Raw genomic sequence first — 26259 nt, 5'->3', positions numbered from 1 at the left:
TTGAGTCCAGGCCGCCCTGAACCTCCAAACATCAGATCCAAACTGAGACTTGGGTTAGGGTTTAGACCGGGTCTGGCCTGAGGAGCTCCTGGTCTCAGATCAGTGAAAACAGGAGAAACACAGGCTTGTTAACTGAGGCAAATAACTGACATGACTCAGCACTAGATTCTAACTCAACACAACATAAACCCTGAGTCACGTGTCACCTTAAAGCTGCATGAATAAATACTCCCTCAAATGAACATGACTGGGTCACACAGAGTGACTTCATCACCACCTCTGCAGCTCTGCACAACATTTAACATGTTAGCATCTTGGCTGTGTCCACTACACAAACACTAAGAGCTAAAGTCTGACTGAAGACTGGACTTCAGGTGGAAAACACATCAGAGCTGCTGACTAAAAAATAAATAAATAAAAATAATAATAATAAGAATAATAATGCAACTTTAAGGTCCCCTATCACTTCAGTTTAATATTGTGCTGAAGTCACAACCACAAACAATGACCACCTGGGGGCGCAGGGACTCATTACACACATTCAATGTTCTAGTGACAGGTCTGGACAGGTGAGTCTGATGCAGATCCAGTCTGTGCTGACACTAACTGTTGAAGTTCCAGATGTGACTCAGTGAAACAGAGTGTGTGTGTGTGTGTGTGTGTTACAGTTGTCACAGTAAAAAAGTGTGTCACTGTAGTTGAACTGCAGCCTCGTCCACTAACGAGCACTGAGCGCGCCGTCCCCTGAGGTAGAAGCATCACGGTGGGATCAGGTGAGAGAGAGAGACACTGACACACAGGTTCAGGTCTTCTCTGACGAAACAAGTGTTTTCTACGGAAGCGTAATGCATTCACTTGAGAAAAAAAAATTCTGCTCTGTTTTTCTGAATTAATTCAGAATAAACTGGATTTTTAGAGAAAAGTTTTCATAAAAAATTATTTTCTGAATTAATTCAGAAAAACTATGAAAATAACGAAGAGAAAAAAAAATCCTGTTTTTCTGAATTAAAAAAATGAATAAACTGGATTTTTAGAGAAAAGTTTTCATAAAAAATTATTTTCTGAATAAATTAGATAATTCTTTCAGAATACTAAGATAATCTTGTTAATTCAGAAAAACAAAACAAAAAAATCTTGTTTTTCTGAATTAAAAAAAAAAAAAACAGCATTTAATTAGTTGTTTTTTTCAATTAACAAGATAATTATCTCATTAATTCAGAAAAACAGCAGATTGTTTAACTTAAGTGAATGCATCATGCTTCCATAGTTCTCCCTCTGCCTGTGTTTTATATTTAAAGTTGAAGAGTGCAATCTGATAACACCTCTGCAGACACTGACCCTCGTCTGTTTGTCTTTACCCAGAATTCAAAAACTGATTCTCAACTGATGAAACTACGAGCTAATGAATGAGTAAATAAAATGAGTTATGTGCAGAGAATACACTTCCTATGCCCCCCCAAGAAAAAAAAAAAAAAAAAAAAAAATCATCACCTCAAGTATGGGAAGGGTTAGGGACGACAACGCAGCTCTCCTCTACAGCTTGATGGCTGACGAACAGGACAACCACATCAAACAGATTTCAAAAAAATAAAATAAAAAAAAAAAAAAGTCAAATAAAGAGGTATTATAGTTACAGTGCAAAAAAGATGAGAAATTCAAGCTTAATACAAAAACATAGCACCAAACAAAAAAAAAAAAAAAGAAAAAAAAAGACAAGAAAATGCATGCAATTAACTGAGGTATTCAAGTGAAAAAAAGGGCTTATTGATGAGAAACAAAAAGACATTTAGCAAGAAGCAAAAATTTGTCAGAAAAGAAACCAAAAAAAAAAAAAAAAAAGGCTGGTATCCTTATCCCTAGGAATTGACTTCAACCTCATAGTGTCACATCTGCTATAGCTTTGGTAGGTACGGGATGTGAGGAACACTAGTGTGTTGAAATGAATTGGCCTTTTTTCACAAAGACTTGTATCTGAAAAGGTTCTGGTTCTATCCAATTAGTAGAAAAGTCTGCAGCATATTGTACGTGTGATATGTCTTCCTCTTCTTATATCAAAACCGGATGAGTCGCTCCGTGGAAAGACATCTAGTGCGAGAGAATGATTTGATTCAATTCCATTCAGCTCTTGGTATCAAAACATATGAATCACCAGGATAATGCCATAAACATCTTAACGTCACTCGCACGCGCTCTGGATATATCCATAGATTTAGAACATTTAGAGAAGCCGTCCAGCTGTCGTGGTTTATACGTAAGCTACAAGAACATGCAACCTCAAGTGCGGTTTAAAAACTAGTTTAAATTACAGTAACTGGGAATGTTGAAATTCCTATCCATCTTGCAGGATACGAGGGTGAGCCTTCGCATCGAAGGCCGAGAATTTCATTCATGTCTTTAATATTTTTTTTTTTTTAATATATATCTATATACTTTGCTACAAATATGATTTTGGTGTCAATGTGACCACACAATTCTCAAAATAACAGACCCTAATGGAATAAGTGCAAAAAATTATTAAGAATACCATTTCAAGACAGATTTCAGACAGAGGTGCCACCAGGTTTTTGTTCCAGTGGTATCTGTTAGCCACGTCTGCCGTTAGCGTTTTAAAAACCGCTTTAAAACTGACTGGCACTAGTGCACAGGCTGAGGAGTTTAGCGTTTTTTGTTTTTAATTTTTTCTTCCTACATACTTTGATTTACACCTTTGATTGAACTATGTACAATCTAATACTACACAATAAGCATAAGCCTCATCTCACTGTCATAGAGGTTAACGAAAAAAACAAAACAAAACAAAAAAAAACACTGAGGAACAGACACTGCGACCTGACCTTTTTTTTTTTTTTTTTTTAAACACTTAACTAAACGTTAATAAAGCACTCATGTGATTACACAAAGCAGAGAGGGAAAGTAAAGATTGTGTTTGCGCAAAAAAAAAAAGGAAAAAAAAAAAAAAAAAAAAAAAAGATCCGATGTGAAATCCGTTGTGAGATCAGTCTGCTTCTTCTGTTGCATCTCCACACAGTGTTCCTGGCTGCCTTGGTTGTGCCATCGTAGGCTGAAGATACAGGGCTAGCATCGTGTTGCTGTGTTGGGAAGCCGACGTTGCTTTTTTTTTTTTTTTTTTTTTTTTTTTCTCTGTTAGCGTCCGTAGCTTCGGTGCTAATATGCTGAGAGCTCGGAGGAGGAGCTCAGTTGTTTTGGACCTGAGGTTGATTGGCTTTGAGGCTGCGCAGAGCTCGCCGTGCCGCCGCCGACTTGGCAATCCGATAGCTGCGGCCGACTCCTTTGAACTTGCCCTTACCGACGACCTCCACCGTCACCCGCACCTTCCCATCGTATGTTCTCTCTGCAGGGCTGCAAACAGAGCAGAGGGACCAGGGTCAGACTGTACATACAGTAACCTGGGCCAGGGGCCTTAAGCTCGAGTTAAGGTCTAAGTTAAGATTTCCTTAAAATAAAAAACAGTTGCATAAAACACCTTTAAGTCTTCTCCTTAAGGTTTCCTTAAAATGTTCACTGAATTTAAGGTTTTCTCCTTATCTTGATCTTATTCTTAAGGAATCACTTTAAGCCTCATTGTCTGCCTCCACTCAGACTAGTTTCAGGTTACATCCCTGTTTATCCAGAGTCGAATAAAATATGAACCATTTGTGTGAAATTTTATCATAGCTTCTGTGTGAAGTCTTAAGTAATGGCTAAAAAGTGTTATGTGAGGTCACACTGACCTTGACCTTCGACCACCAAAGTCTAACCAGTTCATCTTTGAGTCCAAGTGAAGTTTTGTACCAAATCTAAAGGGATTCCCTTGAGGAGTTTGAGATATTGCTTTTAAATGGCCAAAATCATGTTTCGTGAGGTCACCGTGACCTTGACCTTTCACAACCAAAATCTAATCAGTTCATCCTTGAGTTCTAGTGAATGTTTGTGCCAAATTTGAGGAAGTTCCATCAAGGCGTTACTGAGATATCATGTCCACGAGAGCGGGACAGACGGACAGTTCCGACAGTAACTGAACAACGATTGGACAAAAACAATGTGACTGGCTGATTTCAGACCAGTGACAGCTCATCAGTTATTTATGGCGACTTTTTGTCATACAAAGTTGTTGTGTACATTACAATAAATACAATCACACTGGACCTGATAGGGTTGACTATGCATATGCAACCACCAGTTTAGTCTGTTATGATTGGTCGGACTTTTCCTCTGTGCATCGTTAGGAAAGTTAGGAAAGAAATTCAGCATCTGTCCTTCCCACATCACGAGCACAGAGAGAAATCAGCTGATCTCCTACCTGAACTTGGCAGTTTCTGGCTCCATCTCGAGCAGCTCCCTCACAGGCGAGCGTGGCACGTTGGCAGAGAATTTCTCTGTAAGTGGGGAGAGGGGTCAGGAGGTGACAACATCATAAACACTCATTTCTTCAACATGTCAACACAAGGGGAAGACATCTTGAATGTGTCCAAAATAAAAACTACACAAACAAACATGCTCCCGCTCCTCCTCACCTATAAGTGGCCTCATCATTGGATAATACACCTGCCACACCGTCTCCAACGACATCCTGCTGTCCATGTAAATAGCTCCAGCCAGCGACTCAAAGATATCCCCCATGGCCTTAGGGACCTCAATGTCCTCCTCCTTCTCCTCGTCTTCTTCGGAGCGTCGCAGCTGGAAGGAGACACACACAAACACACACACATGCACAAAGCTGTCAGCTGCCTCACGTGAAAAAAAATCCACATCAATGTGGTGGAACTGTCTAAATAACATTTAAACATTTGAAGCAAATGTTAAACAATAATTAGATCATGGTAAATTCTATGTGCAGTGTAGAAACGTCTGGAGTCTGGTACCAGTCCTGGTTTAGTTTAATGGATCAGTATCAGCTGAAATAAACTCCTGCTGGTCCTGCAGCGCTGCCCTCTTTTACACTGCAGCATGTCACTATATGAAAGAATCAGATGTTAGAAAATGTTTTGCATGCTATGGCGCTAGTTAGCAATTCCCTCCTTCACAAAAAATATCATAGGCAACACTTCACCAACTCACCTGGAACACCTACAGTGTCAGACACCTTTTTCATCAATTGTTTTTGTTATTTAAAAACAAACAGGGACATGTTGTAAAGGAGTTGTCTAGTGTTCTCTATAGTGGAGCACCTCTACATTCTGATTGGTTGCTCTTTAAAACATTTTCAAAAACAAAAAAACTGTAAAAAAATCTCTCAGCTGACTCACAGTCTGTTAAAGCAGTGACACTACAGTTTAAAGGCTGCTACATTCACAGCTTCATCATGTTGTTGTTTCTCTTTGATGAATAGTGAGCGATGAACCGGCGCCATGTTCCTGCAGCATATCTCTTCATTTCCTTAAGCTGCGTCGTGCAGCGTGTGCGTGTGTGTGTATGTGTGTGTGTGTCTGCTGTCCTTAAGGCAGAAAAGTACCTCTCAAGCAGAGAGAGAGCAGATCTGATGCCAAGATAGCCATTTCCAGGCAAATTAAATCCAACTGCATTTTCTCTTCAGGACTGAAATCATTGAAACAAATTCATAAAAGCTGACGGCCTTGTTGTTCAGGCAGATTTTTTTCTGAATCCTGGAAAACAGCTACAACAGCAAAGATCAAGTTTCTCCCTGCAGGGCTCTGTTGTCCAGCACTGATGCTGGATCTGTTCTCAGGAACAGGACTCACCTCAGAGTCCATGCCTTGCATCTCGTTCTTCTCCAGCTGAAACTGCACGAAGTCGTCGATGACGTGGAAAAGCTCGGGTGAGATGGCCTTGAAGTACTTGTGGTAGTCGTACTTGACGGCCAGAGAGGCAAAGATGGTGTTGTTGACGAGCGCCGAGCGCAGGTCGGTCAGCACGCCGGGGGAGTGCTGCCGTGGGTCTTCATAAAGGTGCTTCGTTATGAGGTAGTCTAGAATTGCATCACCAAGGAACTCCAGCCGCTGGTAACAATCTGAGGAGGAGGCACAACAGACAACTTCCAGTTTTACACCAGTCATTTACTTAACCTGAATGCACCATGAAAAAATAAGGATGTTTGAGGCCAATTTGGATTTTTGGTTTTTTGAGTCTTTGATCTTGTAAAGTGATGTTGACAAATAATTCATAAGTGTGTAGTTGTAAATAAATCTCTGTGAACCTGTAAATAAATCTGCAGGAGGAATTAAAGCTTGTACGTGTGTAGAAAAGATTTGGATATGTCAATAAAATTAAAAAAAAAAAACTAGAATCGCCTCCTTGTGGTTAACTTCCTCCACTCAGACTAGTTTCAGGTTACATCTCTGTTTATCCAGTTATATAAAACATTAACCATGTTTTGTGAGGTCACACTGACTTTGCTCTTTGGGCACCAAAGTCTAAGTTTGTCCTGGAGTCACAGTGAATGTTTGTGCCAAACTGAAAAAAGTTCCATCATGGCATTACTGAGATATCGTGTCCATGAGAGCAGGACAGACAATATAATAAAACATTAGACTGTGTGACAGATGATGTCAGTGGTGACATCACTGACTGATGTCAGAACTGCCACAAACCGTCCAATCAGTTTTCAGCAGTTTTTTGCTTTGTATCTGTTCACAGTGTTTTTTCACAGCGTCTTTGTGTAACCTCACTACTGGTAGTTTTTTTTTTTCTTTTTTTTTTCACACGTACAAATTTGAATATCTACAGTTTTATTTCAGTTTTAAAAAAAGTTGATTTTCAACTACTAACAATGGAATTATTTGTGAACATCATTTTACAAGATCGAAAAATGATTGACAAACAAATCCACATCAGTGTCAAAGATCCTGTTTCAGTCAGGCTGTAGTTTTATGGATTCAGTGAGTCAGCTGTGGGCTACAACTTCACTCTACTGTTTATTCTTGGAACCATTAAAAGTCTGCTGAATTAGCTGCTCCTGCTTGAGGTTTATTTGTGATGGGAACCAAACATAACTTTTTGTTCAGTTTTGAGTTATGACTCAGCAGCAGTCAAGCACTGAGGGTTTTAAACAGACACTGCTGGTGGCTAAATCAGAGAAACAAACCACAGCTACAAACACCAGCATCCACCTGTCTGCTTCACCTTACACGGCATCTGTCCCTCCACGGTCCCCACTCAACTCTCCCTCGCAACAGGTGGAGGTTTTTGAGATTATTGAGCAGCATCTGATCAGATGTCGGGTCAGACATGTCAGTTGGTTCCACAAAGACTTTGACTGTATCTTAGAACAAATAGTCCAACTTTAGATTTATGTCTAAATTCATCCATTGCACAAAGCAGTTTAGTTCTTGACTATCTTAAGCTGAACTGTGGTACAATGAATTCTGGGGAAATTAAGACTTTTTTCAAAATAAAAACTAGAATAACCTCCTCGTTGTTTCCTCCACCAACCAGCCAAGTTGCAGGAAATACGGTCAAATCTCATCTCATCATCTCTTTTCCTCAGATGATTATCAAACACATTATCTGAACTGTACTGTGAGTAAAACAGAGCAGCTGTGAGGTGAGGTCTAACCTGTGATGGTGTTGTAATGGTAGGAAGCGTGGGTGAAGGCTTGCAGGAGGTAAGCCTTGTTCTGAAAGGTGTAGTTGATCTTTCTTTCAAAGTTCTTGAAGCCGGAAATGAGGTGGTTGAGAGTCCGCTCTGCGTCCGGATGGTCCAGCATGCAGCGGGGCGGGATCTTCAGCCAGCCGTAGCACAGGTCGATGGTTGTGGTCTGACGGCTCTGCACCACCGCTCCTGTCAGGGCGCCCCTCTCTAACGGTAACACCTGTCGTCAAACATAAAAAAAGACTCTCAGTACTTCGGTGCTGCAGATGAAGTCATGTGCTGGTGAACAACAGCCAGGCGCAGAGACCTGGTACCAGGTTTGGTATCTGTGCAGAAATCAACACCTGCACTCTCCGATTGTATCCGATGGTATCCGTCTTAATGAAACCACTGGAGCCCTCAGGTGAGAGCCCAGAAAAGCAGAGCTGAAATCCAAGCTTGATGAGCTTCAAATGTCTCTTGATATTATGAAGGTCACTCGTTACAATTATCAAAAGGCAGTAAAGATATTAAGAGTGAAATGCATCTCTGACCTCATCACTAACAACTCCCATAATCCCAAGGTCTTAATCAATACTATTAACTCTGTCTCACCCCCAACATCAGCCTACATGTGTCCACAACTTTTTTTTAAATGTTTCGTCAGCGAGGTCGAGAACAATTCCCCCTCCACCCACGACGTTCCTGTGTCACTGGTGTGTTCATCTTCATCTCGTTACCCTCCTGCCTTTTTCTTTCCCACTCAGAATGTATTGAACCTTGAACACTTGGAAACCTGTTTTTTTGAAAAAGGCCTGTTTTAGTGTTCTGTGTGTTTGTTCAATTTAATTCATTCATTCATTTATTTATTCATTTACTTACTCAATCTAATATTATTGCAATTCAATACATTGTTTAAAACGTATCTGTGTGTCCTTGCTGTGGTGTTCATACACATCTTCTGTGCATCTCTGGTCTATGAATTCAACTTTAAACCCTTAGATTTAGCTAAACCCACCTGCTACGATATCTGTATGAAAACTGATAAAACATTTCCTTCATTTCATATTTCAATAGGCATTAAAGATAGGAATTGTAAAAAGAATTTATAAATGAATGATTCATCCATCAATAAATAACTTCAGTTCTCATGGTCTTATTTTTATCTCAATAGGAATACAGACCTGGATTAAAACCAGGCTAAACGATCCCAGTTGGCCATGGGATGTAACAAGCTCTCTGATTGGTTAGAGAGCTAACCAGTGGGTTTCACCAGCACTGAAGGCCCAGAGTGTCACAGAAAGGCTAAACGGAGAAGCTAAATGACTAAGCTAATGGATTCGCTAATAGGAAAAGGAAAAGCAGCTGGAAAATGGAAATTGAAGAGGGAATCAAGGAATGTTTTCCCTTTTTTAAAATGCCTTTCCAAATAGTTTGTCAAATTCTATTATTTATTCATGAATTAATAAATGTATTCATAAATGGTGTATTTAACGAGAGTTTTAGGCTACTTTAGTAAATCCATTTTTAAATCTGAAGTATTTATTGGTGGATTAATCGTTCATTTATAAATTCTTTTTACAATTCCTGTTTTTAATGCCCATTCAAATATGAAATTAAGGAAATGCTTTATTACTTTTTCTGTGACATCTGTGGCTCTGCATATATCTGTCTGTGTGTTGACCAAAATGAATAGTAGCACCACTAACAAAGCACAACACATTACATATTCTGTAACTGTTTCACAATAAGAGCATCTCAGTAATTATTCAGTTTGTAACATCATGTTCCTAGTCATTAGTGCCTGTGTTCATTCATTTATTCCAGCTTTTTCATTGCATTGAATATTGAATTATCGAGAGAACAGTGGGAGGTCCTGACTCACCTTGAGGCCCAGTGAGCAGAGGAACATCTGGGCAGCTCTCTCTCCACAGCTGGTCAGGTAGCAGCCCAGCAGAGCCTCCACACAGTCAGCGATGCTCTTGTCTGCGATGCACTGCTCCGTGTGCAGGTCGTAAGAGATCGACTGCTTGCCGAGCTCGACGCCGCAGTTTTCCTCCGACGGATTCCAAAAGCCCACCACAAAGTCGTCCTCCTCCCCCGCCTTGCTGGGGTCCAGGTAGCACATGGCGTCCCACGAGCTGTAGTCAAACTCCTCGGCCGAGGGCCCGCTGGGCGGCGGCTCCGATGGGTAGTGGGCTGTGGTGGGATGGAGAGGCTTCTTGGGGGCCTTCCATTCGTATGGAGACTCCATGGCAGGGGAGGAACCAGAGGCCGGGGTGGGGGAGGGAGGGAACACGCTTAAGGAGATCTTTTTAGCAAAAGCACCGGACCCCAACAACATGTTATCGATGAACTTAATGTGCTCCTTGTAGTACTCCAGATCGTCCTCCATGTTGACCTCATCCTTTGGCTCGTCCTTCAGCATCACCTCACCGTCCTCGTCCACCTCCTCGACCTCCTCATCGTCCTCATCAAAGTCGTTCTCAGATCGCCCATTGGCCAGAAGCTCCTCTTTGGCCTGGACGACCGAGACAAACGGGAAAGAGAGAAGAGTTCAAGAAAAATAACCTTTGTTTTGCAGGGGAACCAACATAAGCTGATGACTGTTTGTGTGAGGAGCTACTGCCAAACCAAAGCCATGACTCAGAGCTGCTATTCCACTGTGGTTAAGAGCATCTGTTACAATTATAAATGATCAATCATTACCTACAGGTCAGGTAAAAAAAATAAAGCTCTGAATGAAGACAACTGCAATACCCAAATGTTATAACATCATCTTACTTAATAATAATAATTATAATTATTGTCTGAGCTTGAATCAGGATGTGTCACAGTGTATTTTAGTGTAAACACTAGAGTCTGATCCAGATCCTAAAGGTCACCATCACAGCTGATTGAGACATTTGAATGGGTCTGTATCAGCTAGAACCAGGCAGATCAAATGGTCTACTTTGGTGTCGACCTCAGTGTTACCCCCTCTGTTACCACGGCTGAGTTCTACAGTGAAAACATTTTGTGCACAATAAAGGACGTACCAGAGTGACTGAATTCTGACACCACAACTGGAACAACACACACAGGTTGTTATCAAATCATAATCTACACTGAGGAGGTTGTGATTTAACCTGTTTATTTGTTATATATCCAACCTAACCAACAATTAGGCAAATAGAAGCATCGGATCGGGATCATAAAGAAACTTGATCAGACATTCTTGGGGGGGTCCAGCCTCACATGAAATAAATGGCACTGAAGTCAGAAATAATTATTACAGTTTTATAAAAACATAATATTGAGTTTCAGGGAAAAAGATCATTAACACTTCATCCCACTAAAGAAGGACACTGTTTAAACCATCATCTTTTAACTGGAGCTGCAACTTTACTAATCGATGAGTGAACTGATATAAAATCAATCTGCAGCAAATTCTCGTCTTATAAATATATTATATATAAATATAATTTACATATAATTTATGTGTTATATAAATACCTTTTGGACTGAAGACATTAGCAAATATGAACTTTTTTTTTAGACTAAAAGATTAAACTGATTAATCAAAAAAAAAAATGAGACCAGTTAATCATTAATGATATGATTATTAAATAATACTATAATATTAATATTCAACCATTGTTTCTTTTGACTGAGCATCTGGGGCCAGAACAAGCAGCAACACACCAGAGTTAAAAAAAAAAGATGAACTGTACCACTGAATCTCTTTTTATTAGTATCTCATGATATACAACCCTGTTGAATGTGTATTAATGTTGTTGTTGTTGTTGTTGTTGTTGTATGTGATGGGGATGAGACTCACTGGGTGTGTGGGCAGAGCCGATCGATCCCGTTTCATGTTGCTTTCTCTTTACTACATTTTGTTTAAACCTGTAACTGTGTTTTTTTCATATCAATGCACTTAGAGCTGCTTTTCTTGTACTGTAAGTGCTACACACATCATCAACATCTTATATATATTTTTTATTTTCACTTACAACATTAATCCTGTTATATGTATGTTTGGTCTGGGGGTTACGGGCTGTGGAAGATAAAGTGTTGTCAGACGAGGTGGAAGCCTGCCCTCTAGTGGCCTGACATCATCATAACACTCAACTAACGAACAGAACCAACACTAACTGTGCTGTGTGGGCTCTCACAAAGCATCAACACACCCTAAAATCTTGTGTCTAACCCTTCAACATGCAGATGTGCGACTCCAGCGCCTGCACACTCAGTCTCACAGCAGAGACAGGTGAACGCAGCAGTGAGGTGAAGGAGTGTGCAGTGTGAGATCAGCAGGAAGTCTTACTCACCTCCCCTGAATCCAGTTTGTCGGTGCTGCTCTTGTCCTGGTTGACCACGTAGCCAGGAGGCAGCCAGTTGACGGGGGGGTCGAAGATGGACACCACCATCCTGCTGGGGAGCCCCTTCTTCTTCCCCAGACGGTACAGGTTACAGTTGCTCACCTGGAGAAGAGCCAAGTCAACACCTTTACACACTGTCATTACACACTGTAACACACTGTCGCCCTGAGCGTTTCAACACAGGAGGCCTAACATCTGGTATTTTACCTACACTAAGTGTAATTTTACACATCAAGTCTATTATCTTTCCCTTTACGCACATGATTACAGTGATTGTGCGATGGACTCTGGACACAGCCGAAATGCAGGTGACCTACAATTCAATACTGTGCCTGAACGCATCTTAAGTAGTCAAAGATGGAGCACTAAAGTTGCTGTTGTTAGCTTTAATACTTTATATGAACAAAATAAGTCAGCTATGATTAAATAGAGTGTGCATGCCTGGTCACAACAGAGCATCCTAGACTAAATGAGTGTTTGTGGCTCTGCGCAACAACATTCATTAACAAAGCAATGCATGGAATAACAGGCACTACTTTTCAGCTCTCATAGTTCCTTTGTTTTCCTAGTTTTCCTAGAGTATGTTGGTGGTATGTTCAATCAATCAATTCAACCTGCTGATGTAACCATGAGTCTTATAGTCAGTGCACAGCAGCTGAACGTGTACAAATCTTACATTTGTTTTTTTGGTGTGTGGTTGTAAATTAAAAGGTAAACACACTGCTGAATGTGCACTGTACATAGATTCAGTGGCACTGCCCAATAAAAAGAACTACCCCCCAGGACAGCAGCTTTTTAAGCTCCTGGAACCATCACAGAGGAACTAAATTTAGTCCGGGTCCAGATCCTACAGAAGGTTTTTTGTCCTGCACAGGACAGGGTTTTTGTTTTTAGCAGCTCTTTCAACTCAAACTCAAAAACTGTTTGTAAACTCAACAAAACAATGTAACTAAAGTACAATAACCTGGTTATGTTTTTAAAAACTCAAAGAAATGAGTTGTTATTACTTTACTTTCTGTCTCTGAACAACGTCTGTTTTCCCTGTAATCAGTGACAAATGACACAGTTCTTCAGACTTTCTTTGAACCAACATGAACAAGATGTCCTCAAGTGTTTAGAAAAGAAAACATCTACATATCCATGGCAACTCTGATGAACATCATGTGATATCACTGAAAGCTCCAAAACTGCTACTAAAAGTACTTGAAAGTAGAATGATTTGTCAACAGCTGTTTCCAAGATCAACAACGAACTTCTGAAGTTATTGATTTCATTACAGTTTCATTACAAACTGGTACAGAACGTCATACTAATGTCATGTGATAAGAATCTCCATGACAACTGAACAAACTTATTGCTAAAGAGAGTGATGAGACTTGGCTGGAAACACATCTTTGTATGAGCTCAACGTTCATAGAAGCTTGATTAAATGTGTCCAAACTGTCCATGATGACCACAGTTATCTCCTATCAATAAGTCATCTCACCTTCTTGCTGCGCATGTAACTGAGTCGTCCCTCGTGAGCGTCGGGGTAGGTGCAGAACAGGTACGTGGTGATGGCGTGTTTCAGGAAAGAGTCGCCGAGCATCTCCAGCCGCTCCAGGTTGAAGCCGTCGCTTGCGTTCGATAGGGTCAAGGCCTGCAGGATGAGGCCCGGGTTGGGCCCCAGGCTTTTGGGGGAGTCTCCCGTCTGGGCTCTGTGCTGGGGGCCAGTGGCGAGGTCAGGAGAAGGTGCTGTGGGAGCATTGGGACCCGTGGCTGCCCGGCTGCAGACTGAGGTAGCTTTATTTGTGTGGTCTGAGGTCCTCCCAGGTGTACATTCGTCACTAGGTTGCGGAGGACTGGAGCTGGGCTTCTTCAAGCTGTGAGGGGGCTGCACAGGAACTGAGGTAGTGATTTGTATTGATTCAGAGCTCCGCGGCCCGGGCGAGCCGGGCTGGGAGCGTTGGCAATTGTCATGTTGGTGAAGGTGCTCGTCTTGGTGGTTACTGTCGTCACAGTCGGCGACAAGGGCAGTGCCGTTAATTAGGTTCCTGGTGCAGGTGGCGTCTCCTGACACAGGGGCCGTGACGGGCCCCTGCTCAGGCAGGGCAGAGTGGTGACTACTGGGTTGTGTTAGGGAGCTGTGGTCGAGGGTTACAGTCTGTTGGTGCTTACAGTGACCCTCACCATCCTCGCTGCAGGACTCAGGACAGGAGATGAAGGTTTTGCTGTCAATAGATCTCTTCCAGCCAAAGTCCAGGTTTGGATACCTGCAAACCAAGAGGAGACCGTCTACATGAGACTGACGGGACACTGGTTCGGTCAAGTCTACACACTAATGGTCGACCTAGCTAGTTGTTTTACACACATAACTATCAACACAGGTCACTGGACCAATATGTTTAAGGGAATAATTTACTGCTGCAACAAGTAAATTTCTTCATCTAAATTAATCCAGCCATCGTATTTTGTCCCAGCGAGCATTATAGGAAAATCATATTAAGTACTTATGGATTTTGTGCCATATAGGACACCTGCCTGGACTTCATTCATCAGCTGATGTCGTTGACAGTTGACAAACTGTCAACCACATCAGCTTCCAGTATAAGAGTGTAGCTATTGTTCTTTCCAGATTCAGCAGTTGTAATAACTGAAATATATTAATTCTTAGAAAACGACTAACTCATGTTTCAATGTGGTGTGTGTGGAGCAGGTACCTGAAATCAGGGGGGAGGGTCTGGGCTCCCACTCCAGCTTCACTGGCCGTCTGGGCTCTGAGCTCCTCGGCGGTCAGGAGGCAGTGGAGGCGGTAGAGGATGCTGGGTAGACACACTGCTTTCCTCCACAGGGAGGCTGGGATGGGGTGGATGGCACACAGCTCTGGAACCAGGATCTGACAAACACAACGCTCCTGTTAGACTGGGACTGTTACAGTGCAGAAATGAAAAGGTGATGTAGCTGAAACTCAATCCACACACTATATATATAATCCACAATCCACACACATATATATATATCTATATATAGATATATATAGATATATATAGATAACTATATATATACACACACACACCAAGTTTATACCAACAGCAGCTTTGTATAAAGAAAACCACGTGTCTGTTCATTTCATCACACAGATTCATACACAATGAAACAAAAAGGTTAAATGCTACTTTAACATGCCTGGCTTCCCGGCTGCTCAGGAGCTGCAGCTCCAGTTCACTGAGCCTCACCTCCATTACAGCACATGAACTACATTTATTGGATGAACCATTATTAATAGAGGCAAAGGAATAACTAGACATAAGACACGCCGAGCAGAGAGAGCAGGAGAGAGAGAAGTCATCGGTAAGTGCTAAAGAAACTAGCAGATCTGAATAGCATGTAAACAGAAACACCAGTTAAAATCAGATCTGGATAAACAGACACACACAGTCAATAAGAAAGAAAGAAAAACCTGTTTGTTCTGCAGACTCTCCCACTTGGCCTTCCTCTTCTCTGCACTGCTGAGGGGCAGAGCTTTGCCCTTCTGGTTCAGGTGCCGAGGGGTCAACAGGTTCAATCTACAAGAGAAGAGAATTGCACTGTTAGACTAAAATACTAGTCAAACTCACTATTGCCACCTCACGGCTGTATGCCATTCAGACAGGTTTCAGGTTACATGCCTGTGTGAAATCTTGTCATAATTGATGTGTGAAGTCTTGACCTATGGCTAAAAAGTGTTTTGTTAAGTTACTGTGACCTTGACCTTTGAAGTCTAATCAGTTCATCCTTGAGTCCAAGTGAATGCTTGTACAAAATTTGAAGAAACTCCATCAAGGCGTTACTGAGATATCATGCCCATGAGAATGAGACGGACGGACAACCCCTGTCTGTGGTGCGGAGGCATAACAAGGATAAAAATCGATGCAGCAGGACCAGAGACATGTTTGCTTTTATTCCACACCTTGTTCCTTCTCAAAACCTGGCACCTACATAACCCACAATGCAACTTGACTATCTGACAGTTCAGTGAGAGAGTCAGGTGCGTTATGCTAGTAGCTGAAAGCCTCTAGCCTGCAGGAGATAAGGACTGGTGGCGACTGGCAAGACGCCTGTGCTGCTCACCTGGAGGAGGTGTGGTCTACGTCCAGGAGCGGCTGGTTCAGATTGGACAGGTCCAGGTTGTACTTGGTTTTGTAGTACTCAGCAAAAGTCTCGTATTCCGGCGATGGAAACTTGCTGAGCGGCGTCAGGTCTGTGTACACGTCAGCTACATAGAAGCGATGAGGCTGGTCGAAGTTACGATACCTGGGACAAGGACCAGAGGAGGTTATTACACCTTAAAACAGTTCCTGCGGTGTCTGACAAAGATCCACTTCTCAGTAAAGGTAAGTCCAGTACTGTCATGTGGTGCAGCGGTACCTTGGAATGATGACAGCATCCTGGTAGTCCTCCAGCTTGAAGGTGAAGGGGTTCTGCTTGGTATACTGAGTGGTAGGAATGCCAGTGCGGGCCTCAGATTTCTCAATGTCCTCCATGAACTTAAAGTCCATGTCGAGTGTGTTGGAGTCCCCAACTGACCGAAGTGATGAGCCAGAGTAGAGAGAAATAACGGGAGAACATAATTAGTGCTTACTGATAAATCGTATTTTCATTGTCATCACAATACGAACATGTGCAATAAACACATCACAACAATGAAACGATGAATTAGGGAAACACGCACCATGAGGTCACAATGAGCCAAATGAACCGGAGAAAAACTATGCTGAATGTTCTCTAACACCCCCAGCTCCACCCCCCCACTCAGCAACGTTACCTGCAGCAGAGGGAGGAGGACGGAGGAGATGGCCGATAGTGACCTTTGTCTTTGTTCTTCATTCAGCTTCACTTACTGTTTTCACGTCAGGAATATTATTTAGCTTATTGACATTTTACTCGTTTCCATAGAGATATCACTGAGTTTATACACAGTGACTCTGCTGCTGTAAACATTATTGTTGCTGCTTTAGAAACTAATTTTATTTATTCTAATCCTGTGAAAATTTTATTCTCATTAAGAATATTAATAAGAACCAATATGAGTATCAATAAAGAGCCAGATAAGCCGTTCTGTATTGATGAGTTAAGATAAATATAACATTATGTAGTGACACCTGATGAGTGAGAATGTCTCACTACTGCAACCTCAACATGAGCCTCCACACACTGAGGGCTTCATTAGTTGACAGTGAGGATAGCTAGCACAACAGTGGAAGAAGACACGGGAACTGTGATGCGCACTTCAATATTTGTTTCTTTATCACAAGTCCTATCGTTATCGCAATATTGAACCGTGAGTTATGAGATTTCCCTCATGACGCTCAGGGCTAAATGTAATCAGTAATCAACAAATGTGATCCACCCAGCTTGACCAGGTGTCGTTCTACTCACCAACATTCAGAGGTAGAACGCAGTAAGCCGAGTCAGCCAGCGTGGGCTTGAACTCCAGTGCAGGTTTCTCCAGACGGAGGATGTGGGAAAAGATGTACTGGTGCAGGCGGGTGATGAGGTCGAGCTGGGCCGCGGTGAGCGTGAAACCGGACTTCTGCAGCTCGATGGAGATGGTCACCTCACCCGAGCGGGTGTACACCGGGAAATGGGGGATCTGGACATAAGGAAAGCATCGTTTACCATCAATGACCAGTAAAAAGACATTCGCACAGAACAGAGGGCGGTTTTAACCAGGTGACGTACGCGAGGTATGGGTTTGGCAGTCAGGATGCCGAAGCACCTGGTGGTGTCCTCCGGTGGGTAGAGCTTCCTTCTGCGGAAGTTGAGCTCATCAGGGAGAGGGGTGGTGAGGACCATCCCAATCACGTATAGATAGTAAGTCTGCTCCAGTACAGCGTAACTGTCCCGCAGACACTCTGGTATCTGGAGGAGGAAGAAACTGTTTACAAAACTCTACAGGAGATTTCAGACATCTTTAAACACTTAAGACACTTCAGTTAAGACAGGCCTCATTGCTTACACTACACACACACACAACGTAGCATTGCTATCATACCATAACTATGGTACTGAGTTAGCTCTGAGTCTCTGCCTGTCCCTGTCTGCACCTGCTTTCTGATGAAAGTGTAGGTAGTCAGACTGACTGAACCACTGAAGGAAAAAATAAAACTACCTTCAACTACAACACAGTACACAGGGCACCAAAACAGCCTGATGAATAATGATCATGCACTCACATATATGCTACCATGTGTAATTTTCACTTGTACACAAAATAGTTGCACGTGTGTTTATTTTGGTCGCAGTCTGGAGCCCTGCATTATAGTTACTGCTAACAGCTCCACAGTCATACTGCTGTTGGCAAAGACTTTCTTACGGCTTTAGGGTAGCACTGCCTCCTCTTGGTAGAGCCGGGCCGGCCTGGGACGCTGGTCTCCTCCTCGTCATGAAGGTCCAGCTCCTCCTCATACTTGACCGTCTCCTTCCCCACCGGCATCAGGTGATCATCCAGCTCACCTGGGAAGAGAGGAAGCAAGATAAACTAGCCAAAAACAGATGTAGGTGAAAGGTCTGCAGACGCTGACAGTAAATATTCCTCATCGTGCATTTGTGACATCTCAGTTGTGGCTTTACCTATTTTGTGGAGTTTCTCACAGCATACAAGTGCAACTGCTTTCTCTGCCAGTCTGGCACAGGTCATTGTAGGACCCTGTGAAAACACAGACACGTCCATCAAATGAATAAAACTCAAGTGACATCTAGATTTACACCATATTAGTGCACGCCGATGAAATCAATAACCCTCACCTTAACAGGAGCTCGCAGAGGGGAGTTGATGGGTAAGTAGAGCATGGACTGGAAGCGTCCATCTTGCGTCTCCATAGATTTACATTTGGGTGCTAAGTGGGTGAACGGGTCACTGGGCAGCCGAGCACAATACCTGGGCACCAAAGTCAAAGAGACGTGACATTAAAAGGCTGACAGATCTGTGCTCCTGTTCTCTGTGAACTGAGGACTGAAGAAACATCACCACACCTGTTAATGTGCCCGATGGCTGTGTTAATGGTGACCCGGGGACCTCCGTCCTCAGACCGCAGCACGTAGGGTGGGAGGATGTTGTCATCATCCAGCACCTGCTCCACCTCGAATTCACTCACCTCCACTGACTTTGAACACTTGTTCCTCAAGATCTGCTCAAAAGTCAAATGATTGTTCACTTTCCACTATTCATCTATTTCTACTAACATAACATCCATTAGGAATGACTCCTGACATTATTCTGACTACTCACTACGTCACACAGTACAGAGAGAGCAGCGCACCTTTTCTATGGCCTTGTAGGTGGTGAGATCTTCCTCGAAGGCTTTGGTCCTCTCACTGTCAGCCAGCATGATGTAGTTGGAGACAGGGGCCCGGGCTCGGCCTTTGGACTGGACATAGGACCTGTACTCTGTGGGCAGGTCAAACCGCACCACCAGGTTACACTTTGGAATATCCACACCCTCCTCCACGATGCTGGTGGCGATGAGCAGGTTGGTTTCATGAGCCCGGAATTTGCGGAGAACCTGTGTGAGGAATGGGGGGGGGGCTGTTTAGATAACGTTGTTGGGAGTGCTGATGGTGCTGGTGCATGCTGGTCAGTACTCAATGGTGCAGCCGCCTCCTGCTCTTCCATTGATCCTAGCTGTTTTGTCACTGGCTTGTCAACCTACAAGTAAACTTACCTTGAGTTCAGTTGATCATGCAGAGCAGCAGCATATTAACTAGTTCTGTTTGGTCAGCTGACAGAATTAAAGGTCCATATAATCTAAAGGCAGATGTCCATGTGTTGTTTGACTATAAAGCAGGTCTAGGTTCTATATTAATACTGTGAAAGTATCAAAGCCTCAGTCCACAGAGAAATGCACACAGCCTGTTCAGTCATGAATTTCTCCTAGGGGATAAATAAAGTATATATCTAACTATCCAGCCTGTATTCCCCTCCAACTTCAACAACTTCCGTCCTATCTCCAATCTACCCTTCAACTCCAAAATCCTCGAAAGAACAGTTGCTTCCCAACTCCATTCTCACCTATCCCACAATAACCTGTATGAACAGTTCCAGTCCGGTTTCCGCCCACTCCACAGCACTCATTAAAATTACCAACGACTTCCTTATGGCAGCTGATTCTGGACTCCTCACCATCCTCATCCTCCTCGACCTGAGCGCAGCCTTTGATACCATCTGTCACACCACTCTCCTCAACAGGCTATCTTCCATTGGCATCACCCACACTCCATTAGACTGGTTCAAATCTTACCTCTCTGGCCGCACTCAGTTCATTCAACTCAAGTCCTTTAAATCCATCCCCTCCTCCGTCACTTCCAGTGTGCCCCAGGGCTCTGTCCTGGGGCGCCTCCTCTTCATCATCTACCTCCTTCCCCTCGGCAATATCTTCCGCAAATTTAACATTGACTTCCACTGTTATGCTGATGACACCCAGCTCTACCTCTCCACTAAACCCTCATCCACTCTCCCGCCCACCTCCCTAAATAAAAACCTGGTTCACTCTAAACTTCCTTAAATTAAACAGTAACAAAACCGAGGTTCTCCTCATTGGCACCAAATCTACGTTATCCAAAACCAACAGTTTTTCCCTCACTATTGCTAACTCCTCCGTTTCACCCTCCCCCCAGGTTAAGAGCCTGGGTGTCGTCCTTGACAGCACACTATCCTTTCAATCCCACATCAATAACATTACCCGGTCTGCCTACTTCCACCTACGAAACATTAATCGCCTCCGCCCCTCCCTTACCCCCCACACTGCCGCCATCCTTGTCCACAGCCTCGTCACTTCCCGTCTGGATTACTGTAACTCTCTCCTCTTCGGCCTCCCTCATAAATCCCTCCATAAACTTCAATTGGTCCAGAACTCAGCTGCCTGTATCATTACTCGTACCCCTCCATCCACCACATCACTCCTGTCCTCCAACAGCTCCACTGGCTACCGGTTCACTTCCGTATTCATTTCAAAGTCCTTCTATTAACATTTAAGGCCATCCACAACCTCGCCCCCCCATATCTGTCCGACCTCCTCCATGTTCCCCACTCCCTCCCGCTCCCTCAGATCCTCTTCCTCCACACACCTGTCTGTCCCCTCCGCCCGTCTCACCACCATGGGGAGTAGAGCATTCAGCCGCTCTGCTCCCCGTCTCTGGAACCTACTACCACCCCAACTCAGAAATATCGATTCATTCCCCCATTTCAAATCACAACTCAAAACACATCTGTTTAAAATTGCCTTTTCCATCTGATGCCAATTGCTCTGTCACTTTTGTATTGTTTTTATTTTTATATTTCATTTTTATTGTTGCTTCTTCTTAACGTGTTTTTAATCTCAATTTGTGTAACTCTGTACAGTGTCCTTGAAAAATTGCACTCTTTCAAACAGCTAGGCTAAGAATAGCCTCAAACAGTCAGTAAATAAAACAGAGGGGGATTTTGCCTGGACTATCACTTTAAGAACACAAATTTTGAACCAAATGTCAACAAGCCCCACCAACAACATTCAGAACAAAGAGTGTGTGAAACAAGAACATGGACGTGTGTACCTCCTCTTGTTTCCTGAACTCCACCTCCATCTGTTTGTTGCGCGGCTGGTTTTTGCCGATGCTGTGGCCGGTGATGAAGTTGCTGCTGATGTAAGCCAGCTCTGGGTCCTGCTTCCCTGCCTCTTTGATAAGACTGAGGAACAAACACAGAGTGAGTGTGTGTCAAAGATATCACATCGGGGACATTGTACAGTTTCTCTCAGTCATTATGTAAAATATCCTGCAGATGTAGTCCTCTGAATTCTGTTATAAACAGTGTATTTAAAATCGTGGTTAATTTGTTACAGATGCCTGCATATTTGGAAATCACAACATGTGTCCTGAACGTCCAAACAACATGAAGACATGACCGTACCGATTGAGGACAACAGCTGTGTAACGCCTCTCCACAAAGATGATCCCACACAGGATGTTGGTGAACGGCGAGGGGAAGTTGGCCTCAGGCCTCTCTTTGGCCTCCACCTCCTCATCTTCATCTTCATCCTCTGAGTCGCTCCAGGACACATAGTTGTCCTGGTTACGGTTGTTGTACCATTCCACGCTCTCAAACTGCTGCCGCTCAAAGGGCTTGTACTCGTGCAGGATCTCGAGCAGCCGCAGGACCTTGGGGGTGACGAACTTAAGGTCCAGCGAGGCGGGGGAGAAGTGCTCCTCGCACAGGGCGTGCACTTTGCGCAGGATGGTGTCAGTGAAGAGCAGGAACTTGCGGTTCAGTTCTTCCTGCTCGTGTTTGATGTACTTCTGGAGCTCCCGCACCATGATGCCCGCTGCCTTGTCTGCACACCAGGGCCCCAGCACCTGCAGCACGGCCCGGCAGTCACTCAGGACCTGGAGAGGACAGGGACCGTGGAAGCAGCAGCTTGATGGGTAGTAGTTTTTGAGATCCTAGGGACTATCAAGGCATCACTGACTCAAACACAACCCTCTGCTGCACTAAACATCTGACTGGTCACATCACTCTGTCTGTTTTCTGTCACTACAATAAACTCAGACCAACTTCTCCTCAAATCATGTTGTTGAGTTGTGTTCTTACATTACCAAATGTTTCCAGCAATTTTCAAACCAGAGAAATCTGTGATTTTGATGACGGTAATGCTCTGTGTCATTGGTTGCGTGTCAATGACATCATATCCTCATCATGTGTCAGTGTTGTCTTTGTCTGACAGAAGCTCAACATTGACTTTTATCTAGTTTTAAGTCACATACACTTTTTACACCTTGGTGGTTTTCAACTCTATATTTGACCCAGATGAAAACCTCCTGAACATCTGGTTCATAAGTTATAAGAGAAACAAAGGTAAGCAGTCTGTTTCCACTCCCTGTCTGTTGAAAAGTGTCAGTGAATCACTTTTTCTGGCATTTTTCCTTTATTCAGATCACTACAGTGAGGGAGTAAGGAAAGTCAAGGAGAGAAAGAGGGGATGACCTGCGGGCCACGGGTTGAACTGGAACCTGGGCTGCTGCGGGTAGGACTAAGCCTGTGTGCAGTAGAGCCTGTCATCTGTAGTTCTTTATCTACAAGATCACTGTGGCCATTTCTGCTTTAAGTTAAAGTCAAGCTAAAACTGACCAACTGATCAAATATGTCCATATGTTCTTGTGTTGCTGACCAAGTTCTGCTAACAGCAGCAGGAAGTGTCCAAACTCCATCAGCAGTAACTTCAGACAGTTCTGATGTGACATGAAGAAAACTGTGAACATCTTAAAGTATGAAGAGTATGGAGTGTTGCTCTGACCTGTTTGGAGATGAATGTGGGATCACGGTCCTCTCTGGCAACAGATATGTTGCAGTCGTTCAGGAAGTGGAGAGCTTCATCCAACTCCACCTGCAGACGGGAGGAGAGGCCGCTCTTATCCAAGTACGGGCCGCAGTCCAACACCACCTCTCTGGGCTGAGAGGCGTATCTGAAACAGGTCGACACACCCAAAAGGGGTTAGCTCTCAGCACACACCTACAGTGGCAGTCTCATGACCGAGCACTTTATTAGGAACACCTGTACACCTGCTTATTCATTTATTATCCAATCCAATGTATAAACTCCAGCAGATTCAGATAATGAGGAAACATGTGACCTCAGTGACTTTGAGCTTCATGATTGTTGGTCTGAGTGTTTCTCAAACTGCTGATCTCACTGAGTGCTCACTGAGTGTAAATAAATGGGCTGACAGTACCTGTCCAGGACCACAAGGTCAGTGGCAGTTTCAGCATTGCTGTTCAGGATTCTCTCCAGATTCTGGATCTTCTGCTCCAGTTCTGATGGGTCACATTTTCCATTGAGGATGGAGGCCGTGAGACCCAGAATACGAGGACCGGATGAACAGCCTTCAAATAGCTGCACAGAGAGTGAGAGAGTGAGAGAGTGAGAGAGTGAGACAGAGAGTGAGAGTGAGAGAGGAGAGCAGCGTCATTCACATGTCTCTTATATGACGGTTAGGAAAAAGGATGAGTTTCCCTCTGAGAGCAGATCCTCACCTTCATTATCTCACAGTAGGGGTGGTCTGTGATGGCCAGGTGACAATCATCAAAAACCACCAGGTTGATTTTAGACAACGGTAAGATTTTATTCCTCAGAACGTGCAGGAATATGTGGCAGGTCATGACCAGCACCTGTAGGAGAGAAAACAGTCTTACTGTCAACAGTGTGATTCAGTGCAGGTCTGAAGAGACACTTTTCAGAGTTAAACCTTCCACATGTTCTACTTCATTTACACAGAATATGCTTTTTACAGACCTAGTCTTGTCTCAAATTTACAAGCTAACTCTAATGACATTGAACATGTGCAGAATTAATTGCAGGAATATATAAGACTGCTCTGACTGTTTTCTTTATGCCTCCACTTTCATTGATGTTGCTTCTGCTCCTGAGCTGAGGGCTTGTGGGATCAGCTGCTGTGAGACAGTCACAGCATAGAGGCAATAAAAAGACTCACCTGATTCTCGATTATCTCTTCACTCCACTTTTGGTCAGTCCATGCTGAGGTTTCCCCCAAATCTGTGTACTCTCCCACCTGGAGGTCAGAGTGAGTCCTGACTGCAGCTGCTTGCTGAACTACAGACGAAGCTGGACGACGTGGAAGAATTCAAGTTTAATTACTTCATATTCTATGCAAGAGAATAATGGAAACATCATGGAAACTTGCGTGGCACGTCAAGTACCTGTGTTCACCAGAAAAACAGTCCTCTTCGCATTTCCTTGGTAATGTCCACGGATTTGGTGGGAGAGCTCTTTTGTTAGAAGTACTGCAATAAAGGTCTTCCCTGAGCCAGTATTCAAGCAGACGATAGTATTATGTTCAAGAGCTGCTTCAAGAAGTTCTACCTGTGGAGGAGGTTCAGGTTTACACACAGAGGACTGATGGAGGACAGTGTATACTTCACATCAAGCAACTAGTAAACACATGCATGTGGCTGGAAGCCTCCTTGCCTGATATTTCCTAGGTGTATAGATGTTGTCGTGGATTGCCTCCTGCTGCCATGGCAGACCAAAGAAAGGCCCCATGGGTGACGTAGCAGGGGTGACAAGCTGTAAGCCTGCCATGCTTCAAAGCGGTGGAGGTAAGGGGGGGCTGGGCTCCTCCAGTCGTCCACTTTATCTCATTTCATTCTCCTCTTCCTTTCACAAGTTCACTGGAGAGGGAGAGGGGGATCCAGCGTTAATGTACAACAGAAGCAGAGAACGACGCAATAACTGATATTAGGCTCAGGTCGATATTTGATAACATTGAATATTGCAATGTTTCTTCCTGATATGTGATATTTTTCATAATTGGAGAAAAGAGGTTTGCAAAGAGTCCGACTGTCATTTCACTGCTTTGCTCTGATATAGATATACTTACAGGTAGTAATTGTGACTTTCTGGATAAGCAGACATTTAATCTGGGCTTCATGATAAAATATCTCTTAACTCCGGATGCTCCCCCACATTTAAGCTGGAATAGACCTGAAACACCAAAGCACAGAGCAGTATTACAATCATGCATTGGAGATGTAGCACAGACAGAGAGAGGAAGTCTAAATAACACTATCACACATGACAATATAAAAGGCCATTTTGCTAATAAGTGTGATTGTGAATTACCTACAAAATAGGAACTTCAAAGAGAGTTACTTTAGTCACAATATGTATAGCAAATATTCAAGTGAGCTTGTGCACCACGGAGACCGCTTCTGTTACCACTGTGCTGATCATTACACTGCGACAGTAATGTGACGGTGATGTTAGCCCTCGTACCTCTGCACAGATGGGAAGAGGCAGGAACAGTGAGTGGATCCTCCAGCCCTGCAAAACAAAAACAGACGTGTCAGATGTTGGAGTCACACAGAGGAGGGGGAAGAGAGATCCACAGTTACAGTGATACGATCACCACCCGAGACTGCACAGCTCTACTGTGAAGATCCCACAGCTGTGACCAATCCCAGCAGTCAGGCCCGAGCCTTTATGTAAATGGAGCAGCCGATTAAAAACATAACACAACCTGATGCTCAACATTTCAAATGCAAGTGACATTTTCCTTGGTTCCTTTTCTACCATTCAGTTTGTCCTCCTGATCAAGCTGGGGTCAATTCTCCTCTAGGGGCCACATCCATGGAGGTTGGCTACGATCCCATCATTGAACTTAAATGTCATTATAACAGTAGCGGCTGTGGTCACAGAAACATCAGGCTGCTCTTGTAGCTTTTATCTTGACCATGTATGGTGCTTATTTTCTTCCTTATCTCCTAAAACAAGTCTTTTCTTTCTCTTATCCATGTTCAGTGTGGTGCACACAATGAGGACTTTTCTCCATGTAAATAGGCTGAATGACTGATTATAAGAT

General features: G+C 43.4%; 1 protein-coding gene across 1 annotated transcript; it reads right to left on the bottom strand.

The window, feature by feature from the left end:
- Nucleotides 1-3194: 3194 nt before the first annotated feature.
- Nucleotides 3195-24980, bottom strand: dicer1 (dicer 1, ribonuclease III). Its single transcript, XM_022750745.1, has 27 exons — nt 24867-24980; nt 24599-24761; nt 24373-24503; nt 23915-24049; nt 23614-23774; nt 23178-23346; nt 21797-22269; nt 21442-21574; nt 19173-19415; nt 18886-19040; nt 18658-18790; nt 18484-18559; nt 18227-18366; nt 17593-17772; nt 17290-17503; nt 16279-16432; nt 15982-16164; nt 15332-15437; nt 14592-14767; nt 13379-14144; nt 11842-11994; nt 9414-10049; nt 7514-7769; nt 5700-5968; nt 4515-4677; nt 4301-4376; nt 3195-3360 (listed from the first exon to the last, which is right to left on the bottom strand). Exons 1-27 carry the CDS (start codon nt 24978-24980, stop codon nt 3195-3197), a joined length of 5724 nt encoding a protein of 1907 aa, XP_022606466.1.
- Nucleotides 24981-26259: the final 1279 nt, after the last annotated feature.

This window comes from Seriola dumerili, unplaced genomic scaffold (assembly GCF_002260705.1).
Source record: "Seriola dumerili isolate Sdu_G_001 unplaced genomic scaffold, Sdu_1.0 BDQW01000149.1, whole genome shotgun sequence".
Lineage (NCBI taxonomy): Eukaryota > Metazoa > Chordata > Actinopteri > Carangiformes > Carangidae > Seriola > Seriola dumerili.
Note: the sequence above shows the minus strand (reverse complement) of the source record. Positions and strands in the feature narration are given on the sequence as shown.